General features: G+C 42.6%; 2 protein-coding genes across 3 annotated transcripts in view; one reads left to right on the top strand and one right to left on the bottom strand.

Annotated features, from left to right (window-relative positions):
* The window catches only part of vps37a (VPS37A subunit of ESCRT-I), a 96501-nt gene that overhangs the window by 21855 nt on the left and 58489 nt on the right, over positions 1–16157 (bottom strand). The gene's annotated exons all lie outside the window — the stretch shown is intronic.
* The window catches only part of mtmr7b (myotubularin related protein 7b), an 88567-nt gene that overhangs the window by 60274 nt on the left and 12136 nt on the right, over positions 1–16157 (top strand). For both annotated transcript variants that reach the window (XM_072570098.1, XM_072570089.1), the window contains exon 11: positions 9501–9701. In XM_072570098.1, the coding sequence (XP_072426199.1) occupies positions 9501–9701 (201 nt within the window). The remainder of the gene's footprint in view (positions 1–9500; positions 9702–16157) is intronic.

The raw sequence follows: 16157 nt of genomic DNA, 5'->3' as shown, positions 1-16157 counted from the left end.
TCAATTTGAAGGGACTTTGTCTCTACTGGACTGTACAATGGTCACTCCAACTGATACTGTCAGGGACAGATGCATCTGCAGCCAACAGATTGATAAGTATGAGGTCAAATATGCTTTTCCCTCTTGTTGATTCCCTCATCACTTGCTGCAGACCTAGTCTGACTAGTTCAATCAGTAGTGCTGTTGCTGAGCCACTGTTAGTGATGGATATTGAAATCCCCCACCCAGAGTACATTTTGCGTCTTCGAGTAATCATTTGGCAAGGCAATCATGTTTATTGCTCTTTTCGTTCAGTTTAGTGCTGAATGTAAAACGAGGCGACAGCAGAAAAGGTATAGTGTATATGCTTTAAGAACTGGAGGCTGCAGCAGTGTGAAGCCTCCAAGACTGTTCCGTTTTGGGTCATGAATACAGCAAATTGACCTGCTGATTAAATGAGAGTGCAGGAGACTATTGCCATAACCTTCAGGAAGTTTGTCCCTTTGAGAGAATCCTGAGGTGTCTTTGGCATAGCACTTTCCTCAGCAGTGAAGTTATTGTCTTGATCAGGTCTGTAATGTTGGTTTTCCAAACTAAGATAATCCTGTGAATTATGAACTGTTCTTTCTATGTATAATTTGTAATAATGTGCTACTCTGTACAACTGGAATTTTCTTGAGTGTGTTTGGGTTTTTACAAGAATACTTCAGTCACAAAGTACACTTGACAGTAAACGAGGATCTAAAATGAATGGCTCCTTACCCTGCTTGCTGACATTACTGCTGCTGTATATCAGGAGATTCCTTTAACTTGGCTGCTGGATTTACATTAGAAAAGGAAGTTTTCTTCTTCTCCAACTTAAATGACCTCAGACATTTTCATTGATTGTCTCGTCCATCTGCTAATTTACAGACTAGATTTTCCCTTTTCTTTAGGAGAGTTATTTTTGGAGAGGTGATGCAAAACGTGATCAATTATCTCTTCCTTCCTCACTTCCAAAGTCCCAGTCACCCCTTCCAGGTGAAGCTGTGCTTTACTTGCTCTTCATTAGCCGACTGTATTCGGTGCTCACAATGTGGTATCCTCTACTATGAATTCTGTGTCCTTATGATCCTGCCCCACTAGCTACCTGACAAAGGAGCAGCGCTCCGAAAGCTTGTACTTCCAAATAAACCTGTTGCACTATTGTCATCTACAATGGGGAAACGAAGTGCAGACTGGGTGACCACTTTGCAGAACTCCTACGTTGTGTCTGCAAAAATGACCTTGAGCTTCCAGTTGCCTGCCATTTCAACACACCATTTCGTTCTATGGCTAATATGTCTTTCTTGGGCATGCTGCGGTGCTCCAGTGAAGTTCAGTGCAAGCTGGAAGCATAACACCTCATTTTCTGCTTCTCCTGTGTCCTTACCCCAACTCCCACAAACCTTGTCATCGTATGTCCTTGATGGAGTGGGAGGGGGAGTTGAAGTGTTCAGCCACGGGGCGGTGGGGTTGGTGGGTGTGGATGTCCCAGAGATGTTCTCTGAAACGATCCGCAAGAAGGTATCCTGTCTCCCCGATGTACAGGAGACCACAGCTGGTGCAACGGATACAGTAGATGACATTGATAGAGGTACAGGTGAATTTCTGACAGATATGGAAGGATCCTTTGGGGCCTTGGATGGAGGTGAGGAGAGTGGTGTGGGTGCAGGTTTTGCACTTTCTGCAGTGGCAGGGATAGGTGCTAGGAGTGAGGTGTGGGCTGGTGGGGGATGTGGACCTGACAAGGGAGTGATGAGGGAATGGTGTGTCTGGAACGCTGATAGGGGTGGGGTGGGAAATATATCTGTGGTGGTGGGTTCCGTTTGGAGGTGGCGGAAGTGGCAGAGGATGATGCGCTGTATGCGGAAGTTGGTGGGGTGGAAGGTGAGGACCGGGGTTCTGTCCTTGTTGCGTTGGGATGGGTGGGGTTCAAGGGTGGTGGTGTGTGAAGTGGAGGAGAATTTGAATATCTTTTCTAAATGTACACTTGCTGCTGCATCATCATTGAGACTAGCTGCAGTTTTAATGACATTGGCTTTCTCCTTTCACCTTACCCTCTGTTGCACTGCCTATGTGTGATATTTAGAGGAGTCACAGCTCTTTTAAATACACAGAGCTATACATGTGCTCAGTAGCAGGAGCAATTCCCTCCAACTCTAGCAGCTTTATTTAAACTTTTCATTTACTTGTTGATTGATCTGTAATGGTGTTGACTGACTAAGTTTGTACCTTACAAATTTGTAGTGCTATTTAAAGTGGGTGAAGTTGACAGGGAGTGGTGTTAAGTGTGTAAAGTCCTGGCCAGACTACTTGCTCCCAGTTGTACAGGGATAGAGTCATACAGCACGGAAACAGACTCTTCGGTCAAACCAGTCCACACTGACTGTGTTCCAGACCAAACCAATCCCACCTCCCAATGCTTAGCCCATGTCACTCCAAATCTTTCCCATTTATGAACTTATCTAAACTTCTTTTAAACATTGTAACTATACCTGCATTCACCACATTCTCTGGCAGTTCATTCCACATGAAGCATTCTGTGTAAAAAAAAAAGTCCCTCATGTCCTTTTTAAATCTTTCTCTTCTCACCTTAAAAATATGCCCCATAATTTTGAAATTCCTCATCATAGTGAAAAAATCTTTGTCATTCACCTTATCTATGTCTCTCATGATTGTATAAGGTCACCCCTCAATCTCCTATGTTCCAGTGAAATAAATCCTCTGTCTTCCCAGTCTATTTTTATAACTCAAATCCTCCCTTCCCAGCAACATCCTGGTAAATCTTTTCTGAACCCTTTCCAATTTAATAATATCCTTCTTATAACAGGGTGACTAGAGCTGCACACAGTATTCCACAAGCGGCCTTACCAACATCCTGTACAACATGACGTCTCAATTCATATACTCAAAGATCTAAGCAATGAAGGCAAGTGTGTTAAATGCTGCCTTAACCACCCTGTCTATGTGATGCAAATTTCAAAGAAATATGTGCCTCTTGGAGAAAAGGAGGAGGAGAGGGGACCTAATTGAGGTATACAAGATAATGAGAGGCATAGATAGAGTCGATAGCCAGAGACTATTTCCCAGGGCAGGAATGGCTAACACGAGGGGTCATAGTTTTCAGCTGGTTGGAGGAAAGTATAGAGAGGATGTCAGAGGCGGTTTCTTTACACAGAGAGTCGTGAGAGCATGGAATGTGTTGCCAGCAGCAGTTGTGGAAGCAAGGTCATTAGGGACATTTAAGAGACTGCTGGACATGCATATGGTCGCAGAAATTTGCGGGTGCGTACATGAGGACCAACGGTCGGCACAACATCATGGGCTGAAGGGCCTGTTCTGTGCTGTACTGTTCTATATTCTATGTTCTGTGTTCTAAGTTCTAACTCCTAGGTCTCTCGTTTCTACAGGGCCTAACATTAACTGTATAAGTCCTAGCTTTGTTTGTGCAAGTTGTTCTTTTATAATGCGATGGTTGCATTCTTGTACAACCCTGCATTATAGAAAAATCGCGCTTTAGAAACAGCACTTAAAGTGTTGGTGATGTAATCGTGTTATAGCCAACATACAGAGCCATAGAGTTTAGAGGTGTACAGCACGGAAACAGACCCTTTGGTCCAATTTGTCCGTGTCGACAAGATAGCCCAACCCAATCTATTCCCACTTGCGAGCAACCAGCCCATATCCCTTCAAACCCTTCCTATTCATAAACCCATCCAAATGCCTTTTAAATGTTGCAATTGTACTAGCCCTTACCACTTCCTCTGGCAGCTCATTCCATACACGTACTACCCTCTGTGTGAAAAAGTTGCCCCCTAGTCTCTTTTAAATCTTCCCCTCTCACCCTAAACCTTTGTCCTTGAGTTCTGGACTCCCCCACCCTAGGGAAAAGACTTTGTCTATTTATCCTGTCCCATGCCCCTCATGATTTTATAAACCTCTATAAGGTCACTTCTCAGTCTCCAATGCTCCAGGGAAAACAGCCCCAGCCTATTCAGCCTCTCCCTATAGCTCAAATCCTCCAACCCTGGTAACATCCTTGTAAATCTTTTCTGAACCCTTTCAAGTTTCACAACATCTTTTCGATAGGAAGGAGACCCGAATTGCACGCAATACTCCAAAAGTAGCCTAACCAATGTCCTGTACAACCGCAACATGACCTGCAAACTCCTATACTCAATACTCTGACTAGTAAAAGAAAGCATACCAAACGCTGCCTTCACTATCCTATGTACCTGTGACTCCACTTTCACGGAGCTGTGAACCTGCACTCCAAGGTCTCTTTGTTCAGCAACACTCTCTTGACCTTACCATTAAGTGTATAGGTCCTGCTAAGTTTTCCCAAAATGCAGCACCTCGCATTTAACTAAATTAAACTTCATCTGCCACGCCTCAGTCTATTGGCCCAATTGGTCAAGATCCCATTGTAATCTGAGCTAACCTTCTTCGCAGTCCACTACACCTCCAATTTTGGTGTCATCTACAAGCTTACTAACTACACCTCCTGTGTTGACATCCAAATCATTTATATAAATGATGAAAAGCAGCGGACGCAGCACTGCTCCTTGTGGCACTCCACTGGTCACAGTCTGAAAAGCAACCCTCCACAACCACCCTCTGCCTTCTATATTCAAACCTGTTCTGTATCCAAATGGCTAGTTCTCCCTGTATTCCGTGAGATCTAGCCTTGCTAACCAGTCACCCAAGGGGTACCTTGTTGAACACCTTACTGAAGTCCATACAGATCATGTCTACCACTCTGCCCTCATCAATCCTCTTTGTTACTGCTTCAAAAAAGCTCAATCAAGTATGTGAGACATGATTTCCCACGCACAAAGTCATGTTGACTATCCCTATTCAGTCCTTGCCTTTCCAAATACATGTACATCCTGTGCCTCAGGATTCCCTCCACCACTGACATCGGCTCAACGGTCTGTAGTTCCCTGGCTTGCCCTTACCACCCTTCTTAAATAGTGGCACCACGTTAGCCAACCTCCAATCTTCTGGCAACTCATCTGTGACTATTGATGATACAAATATCTCAGCAAGGGGCCCAGCAATCACTTCCTTGGCTTCCCACAGAGTTCTAGGGTACACCTGATTAAGTCATGGGGATTTATCCACATTTTTGCATTTCAAGGCATCCATCACTTCCTCCTCTATAATATGGACATCTTTCAAGATGTCACCATCTGTTTCCCTACATTCTGTATCTTCCATGACCTTTTCCACAGTAAACACTGTGGAAAATACTCATTTAGTATCTTCCCCTATCTCCTGCAGCTCCACACAAAGGCCACCTTGCTGATCTTTGAGGAGCCCTATTCTCTCCCAAGTTAACCTTTTGTCCTTAATGTATTTGTAAAAACCCTCTGAAGTCTCCTTAATTATATTTGCCAAAGCTATCTCATGTCCCCTTTTTGCTCTCCTGATTTCCCTCTTAAGTATACTCCTACTGCCTTTATACTCTTCTAAGGATACACTCTATCTATCTTGTCTATATCTTACATATGCTTCCTTTTTCTTAACCAAACCCTCAATTTCTTTAGTCACTCAGCATTCCCTACACGTACCAGCCTTTCCTTTCAACCTGACAGGAATATACTGCCTCTGGACTCTCATTATCTCATTTCTGTAGGCTTCCCATTTTCCAGCCGCCCCTTTACCTGTGAACATCTGCCCCCAATCAACATTTGTAAGTTCTGGCCTAATATTGTCAAAATTAGCTTTCCGCCAACTTATAACTTCAACTTTTAGATCTGGTCTATCCTTTTCCATTACTATTTTAAAACTAATAGAATTATGTTTGCTGGCTTCAACTGACACCTCAGTCACCTGCCCTGCCTTACTTCCCAAGAGTAGGTCAAGTTTTGCACCTTGGTAAAAACAATGACTGCAGATGCTGAAAACCAAATACTGGATTAGTGGTGCTGGAAGAGCACAGCAGTTCAGGCAGCATCCAACGAGCAGCGAAATCGGCATTTCGGGCAAAAGCCCTTCATCAGGAATAAAAAGCTTTTTATTCCTGATGAAGGGCTTTTGCCCGAAACGTCGATTTCGCTGCTCATTGGATGCTGCCTGAACTGCTGTGCTCTTCCAGCACCACTAATCCAGTAACAAGTTTTGCACCTTTCCTAGTGGGTACATCCACATACTGAGTCAGAAAATTTTCTTGTACACACTTAACAAACTCCTCTCTATCTAAACCGTAACACTATGGCAGTCCCAGTCTATGCTTGGAAAGTTAAAATCCCTTACCATAACCACCCTATTATTCTTACAGATAACTGAGATCTCCTTATAAATTTGTTTCTCAATTTCCTGTTGACTATTAGGATACAATCCCAATAAGGTGATACAATCCCAATAAGATGATCACCCCTTTCTTATTTCTCATTTCCACTCAAATAACTTTCCTGGATGTATTTCCGGGAATATCCTCCCTCAGTACGGCTGTAATGCTCTCCCTTATCAAAAATGCCACTCCCTCTCCTCTTTTGCCTCCATCTCTGTCCTTCCTGTAGCATTTGTATCCTGGAACATTAAGCTGCCAGTCCTGACCATCCCTGAGCCACATTTCTGTAATTGCTATGATATCCCAGTCCTATGTTCCTAACCAGGCCCTGAGTTCATCTGCCTTCACTGTTAGGCCTATTGCGTTGAAATAAATGCAGTTTAATTGATCAGTCCAACCTTGTTCTCTGCTTTGTTCCTGCCTGTCCTGACTGACTAGTTTTTTTCAACTGTACCAGTTTCGGATTGATCTCTTTCCTCACTATTTCCCTGGGTCCTAATCCACGTCTTACTAGGTTACTTCCTCCTGAGCAGCTCTAGCCAATCTCCCTGCCAGTTTATTAGTCCCCTTCCAATTCAGGTGCAATGAGTCCTTCTTGTATAGGTCACTTCTACCCCAGAAGAGATTCCAATGATGCAAAAATGTGAATCCTTCTCTTCTGCACCAACTCCTCAGCCATGCATTCATTTGCTCTATCCTCCTGTTCCTATCCTCACTAGCTGATAGCATCGGGAGTAATCCAGATATTACTACTCTCAAGGACTTCCTTTTTAAATTCCTGCCTAACTCTATAGCGTCCCTTCAGAATCTCATCCCTTTCCCTTCCTGTGTCATTGGTTCCAATATGTACAATGACCTCCTGCTGGTCCTTCTCCCCTATGAGAACATTGTGCACCCTCTCTGAGACATCATTGATCTTGGCACCAGGGAGGCAACACACCATTCTGATTTTTTGCTGCTGGCTGCAGAACCATTTGGCTGTGCCTCGGACAGGAGAGCCCCCTCACACAATTGTTCTCTTGGAACCCGACATACCCCTCATTGCATTAGAGCCTGTCTTGATACCAGAAACTTGGCTGTTCATGCTACGTTCCCCTGAGAATCCATCACCCCCTACATTTTCCAAAACAGCATACTTGTTTGAAATGGGGATAGCTACAGAAGACTCTTGCACTACCTGCCTACCTCTCTTACCTTTCCTGGAGTTAACCCATCTATGTGACTGTATCTGTGACATTTCTCCCTTCCCATAACTGCCATCCATCACACCCACTTGCTCTTGTAAATTCTTCATTGCCTCTAACTGTCCCTCCAACTGATCCATTTGATCTGATAGGATTCGTAACCAATGGCATTTATTACAGATATAATCCTCAGTAACACGTAAATTCTCCCTAAACTCCCACATCCAACAAGAAGTGCATATCACTCGACTAAAGGTCATTTTTGCTTCTTCCAATCTGCAGACCCAGAAAATAGCACCATCTTCCTCTTCTACAAAACACTGCTCCAGGCTAACTTAATACTTATGGCTTGTATTTTTAAGTTCAATCAAGAGACATATCTCTATAAAACATATAATCAAGAAAGAACCCACCCTACAGTCTTACAGCAAGGGTATACTTAAAACTATTCACTTCTCTGTTTGTGTGCTGTGACCTCTTCCAAACAGCTGTTTGTTAATTTTCCCAGACGCACTCAAGTTTGTGCTTTAAAAGCAGCGTCCTCAATTCGTCAATCACTTTACAGTGAATTTGCCTTGATTAGAACATAGAACATAGAACATTACAGCGCAGGTAAAAACAATGACTGCAGATGCTGGAAACCAGATTCTGGATTAGTGGTGCAGGACAGAAGTAGTATTTAAGTCAGAGGAAATTGTGGGATGACAGGTAAGTGGCCTATGATGAGATAAGTTAGGTGGGACTATACTGTTATCTTTGATTTCATTTCAACTATTGACCACTCAGTCCTGCCCCTCCAATACTGGTCTCCTCAATCAAGGTGAGGACATACCACTGTGTCTCTGACCACTTAGGTGTTGTTGTTCACACCAATTTGGTTCTTGAAGAGGCAAGTGTCAGTCAATGTCCTCCCGTCTATATGAAGTGGTGGACGTGCAACAAATCCATTGGTAATGGGATAGTTTCATGGGGCATTTTTACTGATGGCTAAAGAAACCAACCTGTTTGAGGGAGGTTCTGCACAAATGCTGCACATAGGGTGGTTATCAGCTTTCATTGTGGGTTGTTTTTACTGTTACCAAGTTGCTGGAGCTACTGGTCATCATGGTGGTGTATGTTGGCCTTCAGGTGATATCACCGTTGCCCTCTGTTGTTGGCTAGTGTCTCCCCGCTTTGAAAATGTATGTTTCGGGTTTTATTGTTACACTAGGAGCTATTTTTGTGGTTGTACATTTCAGGGAATGATGGGTTTCTTTTTCCTGTTGAAAAACAAAGGCAGATGTAACAAAATAAGTCTTTAAAATTTGGAAAGTTTGACAGAATGTATGCAGAATGAATGATTTCTCTTGTCAGGAAGAGCATAGGCAGAAGCTATAAAGTTAGTTACCAAACAATCTGATCAAGAATTTAGAAGACACTCCCTTAACCGGAGAATGATGAGAATGTGGAACTAACTTCAGCTACTCCCTGTGGCAGCAAATAATTTGGATGCATTTAAGAGAAAGCTCGACAAGCATTTGAGGGAGAAAGGAATAGAGGGTTTGTAAGTTTAAATGAGGGGCAATGTTAGGAAGCTCAAGTGGCATATGGACACCTGCATGGACCGTTTGGGCTGAATAGACCATTTCAATAGTATATCACAAGTATTTAATCTTACGTACTATATTGGTCTAGAATATGTTAACCAGTACGTCATATGTGGCTAGATGAGAATCAAGATGTTGCAAATTGAATTTGATTAGTTCAAAAAAATAGTAATTGACAGTTTTGTTGGTTATATGACCTCGATCCTCATATTCACACTATGTACCTAATTTAACTTTTTAAAATGTTTGTTGGCAAATAGGAAGACTAAAAGGTTGTTTTGTTTTTCTTCCTGAATTACTGTCACCAACCTTAGTTGGAAGGTTTTGTTCCAAATTACCCTAAAGGAGCAGGAAAGTTAATACTTTGGGATATTTTATATTTTGTTTAGTTTTCCAAGAAGAAGTTGACCTTTATACCTATCCTTTGTTTCACAGATACAGTCACTTGGATGGTGATCCCAGGGAAGTTTCACCGGTAATTGATCAGTTTTTTGACTGTGTCTGGCAGCTGATGGAACAATTTCCATGCGCCTTTGAGTTCAATGAAAGATTTCTGGTGCACATTCATCATCATATCTACTCTTGCCAATTTGGCAACTTTATTTGTAACAGCAATAAAGAGAGCAAAGAACTAAGGTAAAGCAAATTTTAAACATTCATGATTCACCATTTTAATTTTTTCACTAATAATAAGTAGTTTGAGATTTTTATGTAATACCTCCATAAATTCAGTTGTCCATAACAAAGGTACAATTTTTTTTTGTTTGGCCAGCTAACACAGGGAGACTAATTCTTTTTAAAAGAATGGGAGTCTTCAGATAGGTGTTGGGTTGGCTTTGTGGAAGAGGCCTAACTTGGGACAAACTTAACGTGAACACATTTCCTTATTATTGTTTTCAGAATTTATGGAAATAGTTTACAACCGAAGAACTTTTTTTTACATTCCTCACTATTCTCATGTCGACAAATTTATGGTGTATTTTGTGTGTAGGAAGTTCCACAAGTTGAGAGAGGAATGTTGATCACAGAGTGAATTTCCTTTCCTTTTAAACTTTGCATCTTGGTGCTAAGTATCTTTCTTTTTGATCATCTCTTATAGCTGTTGAAGAGACTAGGTAGCAAAAATCAGAACACAGCCAACAAGAGTGAGTAGAGCAGCTGATGGTAGCCAAGGGAACAACAACTCTCAGCTGATAGGATAGTGCGTAGAGGAGAGAGACTGGGGGTGAACTTTTACTTGTTTCCATTAGCTATAGCAGAATTTGGAACGGAATTGGTCAAGTCGGTGCAAAAGATTCATTGGTTTAAATATGAATTGTGCAAGGGCCCAATTTGTGTTTTTCTTGATCTAATACATTGGTTTAGATTAATTTCACCCAAAAACCTCTACCCAATGGCACCCCATCCCCCAGAAAGTCAAAAATGTGTGCTTCCATTGATTTAAATGATTCAGGAAAGTTCTTCAAATTGGGTTCATCATTTTTGGTGCCTGCACTTAAGTAGGCATAGTTTATAAGATTTTTCATTTAACAGGAATTTATTAAGAAAATGACAAATGAGTAACAATAAACTATTAAAAATATTTAATTTCTTTTCTAACTGACTTCCAGTGATTTTTTTAAAATTCGCATGAAAGTTAATTAAAAATACATACTTTTCTTGATTAGTTCATTAATAAAATTGCACCAGATTTCAGCTCTTAAATGCATCACGGAATGTTTATTAATGGGAAAGGAAAATGAAACAATTGTTCTGCTTTTTATTGTTTGATTGTGTTGGTTCATGGACAATTTTAATTCGTAATTATGCAAATACATCTGTCGAGTGGAAATTTGAAGCCCAACCTAATCAGTACAATTTAAGACACATTTTAGGTGCAGTTTCCCCAGTGCACACAAAACAGCAATTTATCACACTGCCTTTTTATGGTGTCCAACAACTCGTTCAATTGGACTAAAACTCACTGATTCTTCATTTTGAAACAGTGAGCAGACAGAAATCACATTGAGTCATAGAGTCATAGAGATGTACAGCATGGAAACAGATCCTTTGGTCCAACCTGTCCATGCCGACCAGATATTCCAACCCAATCTAGTCCCACCTGCTAGCACCTGGCCCATATCCCTCCAAAAACTTCCTATTCATATGCCCATCCAGATGCCTTTGAAATGTTGAATTGTACTAGCCTCCACCACTTCCTCTGGCAGCTCATTCCATACACGCACCACCCTCTGCGTGAAAAAGTTGCCTCTTAGGTCTCTTTTATATCTTTTCTCTCTCACCCTAAATCTATGCCCTCTAGTTCTGGACTCCCCCACCCCAGGGAAAAGACTTTGTCTATATACCCTATCCATGCCCCTCATAATTTAGTAAACCTCTATAAGGTCACCCCTCTGCTTCTGACACTCCAGGGAAAACTGCCCCAGCCTGTTCAACCTCTCCCTGTAGCTCAAATTCTCCAACCCTGGCAACATCCTTGTAAATCTTTTCTGAACCCTTTCAAGTTTCACAACATCTTTCCGATATGGCGGAGACCAGAATTGCACGCAATATTTCAACAGTGGCCTAACCAATGTACTGCACAGCTGCAACATGACATCCCAACACCTGTACTTGGTACTCTGACCAATAAAGGAAAGCATACCAAACGCCGCCTTCGCTATCCTATCTACCTGCAACTCTACTTTCAAGGAACTATGAACCTGCAATCCAAGCTCTCTTTGCTCAGCAACACTCACTAGGACCTTACCATTAAGTGTATAAGTCCTGTGAAGATTTGCTTTCCCAAAATGCAGCACCTTGCATTTATCTGAATTAATCTCCATCTGCCACTTCTCAGCCCATTGGCCCATCTGATCGAGCTCCTGTTGTAATCTGAGGTAATCTTCTTCACTGTCCACTACACCTCCAATTTTGATGTCATCTGCAAACTTACTAACTATACTTCTTATGCTCACATCCAAATCATTTATGTAAATGATGAAAACTAGTGGACCCAGCACTGATCCTTGTGGCACTCCCAGCCTGAAAACCAACCCTCCACCAGCACCCTCTGTCTTCTACCTTTGAGGCAGTTCTGTATCCAAATGGCTAGTTCTCCCTGTATTCCGTGAGATCTAACCTTGCTAACCAGTCTCCCATGGGGAATCTTGTCGAATGCCTTACTGAGGTCCATATAGGTCATGTCTACGGCTCTGCCCTCATCAATCTTCTTTGTTACTTCTTCAAAAAACTCAATCATGTTTGTGAGACATGATTTCCCATGCACAAAGCCATGTTGACTATCCCTAATCAGTCCTTGCCTTTCCAAATACACGTACATCCTGTCCCTCAGAATTCCGTCCAACAACTTGCCCACCAGTGACGTCAGGCTCACTGGTCTATAGTTCCCTGGCTTATCCTTACCACCCTTCTTAAACAGTGGCACCACGTTAGCCAACCTCCACTCTTCCGGCACCTCACCTGTGACTATCGATGATACAACTATCTCAGCAGGAGGCCCAGCAATCACTTCCCTAGCTTCCCACAGAGGTCTGGGGTACAGGTCCTGGGGATTTATCCACCTTTATGCGTTTCAAGACATCCAGCACTTCCTCCTCTTTAATATGGACATTTTTCAAGATGTCACCATATGTTTCCCGACATTCGACATCTTCCATGTCCTTTTCCACAGTAAATACTGATGCAAAATACTTGTTTAGTATCTCTCCCATCTCCAGCAGCTCCACACAAAGGCCATCTTGCTGATCTTTGAGGGGCCCTATTCTCTGAGGAGAAAGTGAGGACTGCAGATGCTGGAGATCAAAGGTGAAAATGTGTTGCTGGAAAAGCGCAGCAGGGCCCTATTCTCTCCCGAGTTACCCTTTTGTCTGTAATGATAGTTGTTATTTAAATTTATCCTATTTTGTGTGTTTATTGAATGTGGAATAACATTTATGATTCCAGACACACTTGTCTCACCTGTGTTAATTTGAGTTTGAATTTTAGTAAAGCTTTGAACAGATATTTTGGAAAATCTCAACTCCAATTGTACTAAGAGTTTTGTAAAAAAAAGTTAATCTGTAGCTCCCTCTAGTGGCCATAAATTTTAATACGGAAAGTTTCATTTTGTAAATTACCACTTATGGGGGTAGACTGGATAGGCAGTTGTTATTCCAGCATAGATTGGCATTGTGCATAGTGACCCTAGGAAACCCCATTGTAGCAAACTCTGAAGGAATTTCCCAGGACATTGAACTTTCTGCTGGGCAATTTCTTTACAGTTGGAACCCTCTGACAGTCTCCATTTAATCAAAGACTTAGAATCATTGAATTGTACAGTGCAGAAAAAGTCTTTCAGCCTATCAAGCCTGTACTTCCAAAGTTACGCAAAATCTATACTAGTCCCACCTTGCAGCACTAGATCCATAGCCTTGGATGTTATGACATTTCAAGTGTTCACCCAAGTACTTTTTAAAGGTTGTGAGCTTTCCTGCCTCAAGTATGGTGGCTCAGTGGTTAGCACTGCTGCCTCACAGCACCAGGGTCCTAGGTTCAATTCTAGCCTCGGGCAACTGTCTGTGTGAAGTTTGTACATTCTCCCTGTGTCTGCATGGGTTTCCACAAAGATGTGCAAATCAGATGAATTGGCCTTGCTAAATTGCCCATAATGTTAGGTGCATCAGTCAGAGGGAAATGGGTCTGGGTGGGTTACTCTTCAGAGGGTTGGTGTGGACTGGTTGGGCTGAAGGGCCTGTTTCCACACTGTAGGGAACCTAACCTACTCTCCCAGGCAGTGCAGACCAGACCACCACCCTCCATATGAAAAAGTTATTCCTCAAATCCTCTGCCTTGTACCTTAAAATTATGCCCCCTTGTTATTGACCCTATGACTAAGGGGAATATCTGCTTTTTATTCAACCTGTCCATGTCCCAGGGATCTTAGACATCTCCATCAGGTTCCCTTTCAATCTTCTCTGCTCCAGTGATAATGACCTGACCTTATCCAGCCTCTCTTCATAGCTAAAGTGCTCTATTGGAGGCAACATCCTTGTGAATATCCTTTGCACAGTATTCCAGCTGTGGCCGAATCAAAGCCATATACAACACGCTCACAAGCCATTTCCTGGAATTTGTAACTGAAGAATGTAGGGAAATAGATGGTGACATCTTGAAAAATGTCCATATTACAGAGTAGGAAGTGCTGGAGGTCTTGAAACGCGGCACCTGGTCAGGTGTACCCCAGAACTCTGTGGAAAGCTAGGGAAGTGATTTCTGGGCCTCTTGCTGAGATATCTGTATCATCGATAGTCACACATGAGGTGCCGGAAAACTGGAGATTGGCTAATGTGGTGCCATTATTTAAGAAAGGTGGTAGGGACAAGCCAAAGAAATACAGACCAGTGAGCCTGACGTCGATGGTGGGCAAGTTGTTGGAGGGAATCCTGAGAGACAGGATGTACATGTATTTGGAAAGGCTAGGACTGATTAGAGGTAGTCAACATGGCTTTGTGTGTGGGAAATCATGTCTCACAAATTTGATTGAGTTTTTTTGAAGAAGTAACAAAGAGGATTGATGAGGGCAGAGTGGTAGATGTGATCTATATGGACTTCAGTAAGGTTCGACAAGGTTCCCAATGGGAGACTGATTAGCAAGGTTAGATCTCATGGAATACAGGGAGAACTTGCCATTTGGATACAGAACTGGCTCAAAGGTAGAAGACAGAGGGTGGTGGTGGAGGATTGTTTTTCAGACTGGAGGCCTGTGATCAGTGGAGTGCCACAAGGAGCGATGCTGGGTCCTCTACTTTTTGTCATTTACATAAATGATTTGGATGTGAGCATAAGAGGTGCAGTTAGTAAGTTTGCAGATGACACCAAAATTGGAGGTGTAGTGGACAGGGAAGAAGCTTACCTCAGATTTCAACAGGATCTGGACCAGATGGGCCAATGGGCTGAGAAGTGGCAGATGGAGTTTAATTCAGATAAATGCAAAGTGCTGCATTTTGGGAAAGCAAATCTTAGCAGGACTTATACACTTAATGGTAAGTTCCTAGGGAGTATTGCTGAATAAAGAGACCTTGGAGTGCAGGCTCATAGCACTTTGAAAGTGGAGTTGCAGGTAGATAGTATAGTGAAGAAGGCTTTTGGTATGCTTTCCTTTATTGGTCAGAGTATTGAGTACAGGGGTTGGGAGGTCATGTTGCGGCTGAACAGGACATTGGTTAAACCACTGTTGGAATATTGTGTGCAATTCTGGTCTCCTTCCTATTGGAAAGATATTGTGAAACTTGAAAGGGTTCAGAAAAGATTTACAAGGATGTTGCCAGGGTTGGAGGATTTGAGCTATAGGGAGAGGCTGAACAGGCTGGGGCTGTTTTCCCTGGAGCATCAGAGGCTGAGGGTGACCTTATAGAGATTTACTAAATTATGAGGGGCATGGATAGGGTATATAGACAAAGTCTTTTCCCTGGGGTTGGGGAGTCCAGAATTAGAGGGCATAGGTTTAGGGTCAGAGGGGTAAGATTTAAAGGAGACCTAAAGGGTAACTTTTTCACGCAGAGGGTGGTACGTGTATGGAATGAGCTGCCAGAGGATGGGGTGGTCGTGGGTTTGGAAGGTGCTGTCTGTGGATCTTTGGTGAATTTCTGGAGTGCATCTTGTAGTTAGTACACACTGCTGCTACTGAGCTTTGGTGGTGGTGGGAATGGATGTTTGTGAATGTGGCGCCAATCAAGTGGGTTGCTTTGTCCTGGATGGCTTCAAACCTCTTTGCTGTTGCTCGGGCTGCACTCATTAAGTGAGGAGTATTCCATCACACTCTTGACTTGTGCCGTATAGATGATGGTCAGCTTTTGGGGAGTCATGAGGTAGCCTCTGACCAACTGTTGTAGCCACTATGTTTCTTTTTAATGAAGAGTCCAGTTGAGGTTCTGGTCTATTGGTCACCCCAAGAATGTTGATAGGATGGGATTCAGTGATGGTAAGACCATTGAATATCAATGGGTGGTGATTAGATTGTCTCCTATTGGAGATGGCCATTGCCTGGCATTTGTGTGGCATAAATGTTACTTGTCAAACCAAGCCTGGATATTGTCCGGATCTTATTGCATT

The sequence above is a fragment of the Chiloscyllium punctatum genome, chromosome 1 (genome assembly GCF_047496795.1).
Source record: "Chiloscyllium punctatum isolate Juve2018m chromosome 1, sChiPun1.3, whole genome shotgun sequence".
NCBI classification, from domain to species: Eukaryota; Metazoa; Chordata; class Chondrichthyes; order Orectolobiformes; family Hemiscylliidae; genus Chiloscyllium; species Chiloscyllium punctatum.
The sequence above is the reverse complement of the archived record's forward strand: the minus strand, read 5'-3'. Positions and strand labels throughout refer to the sequence as shown.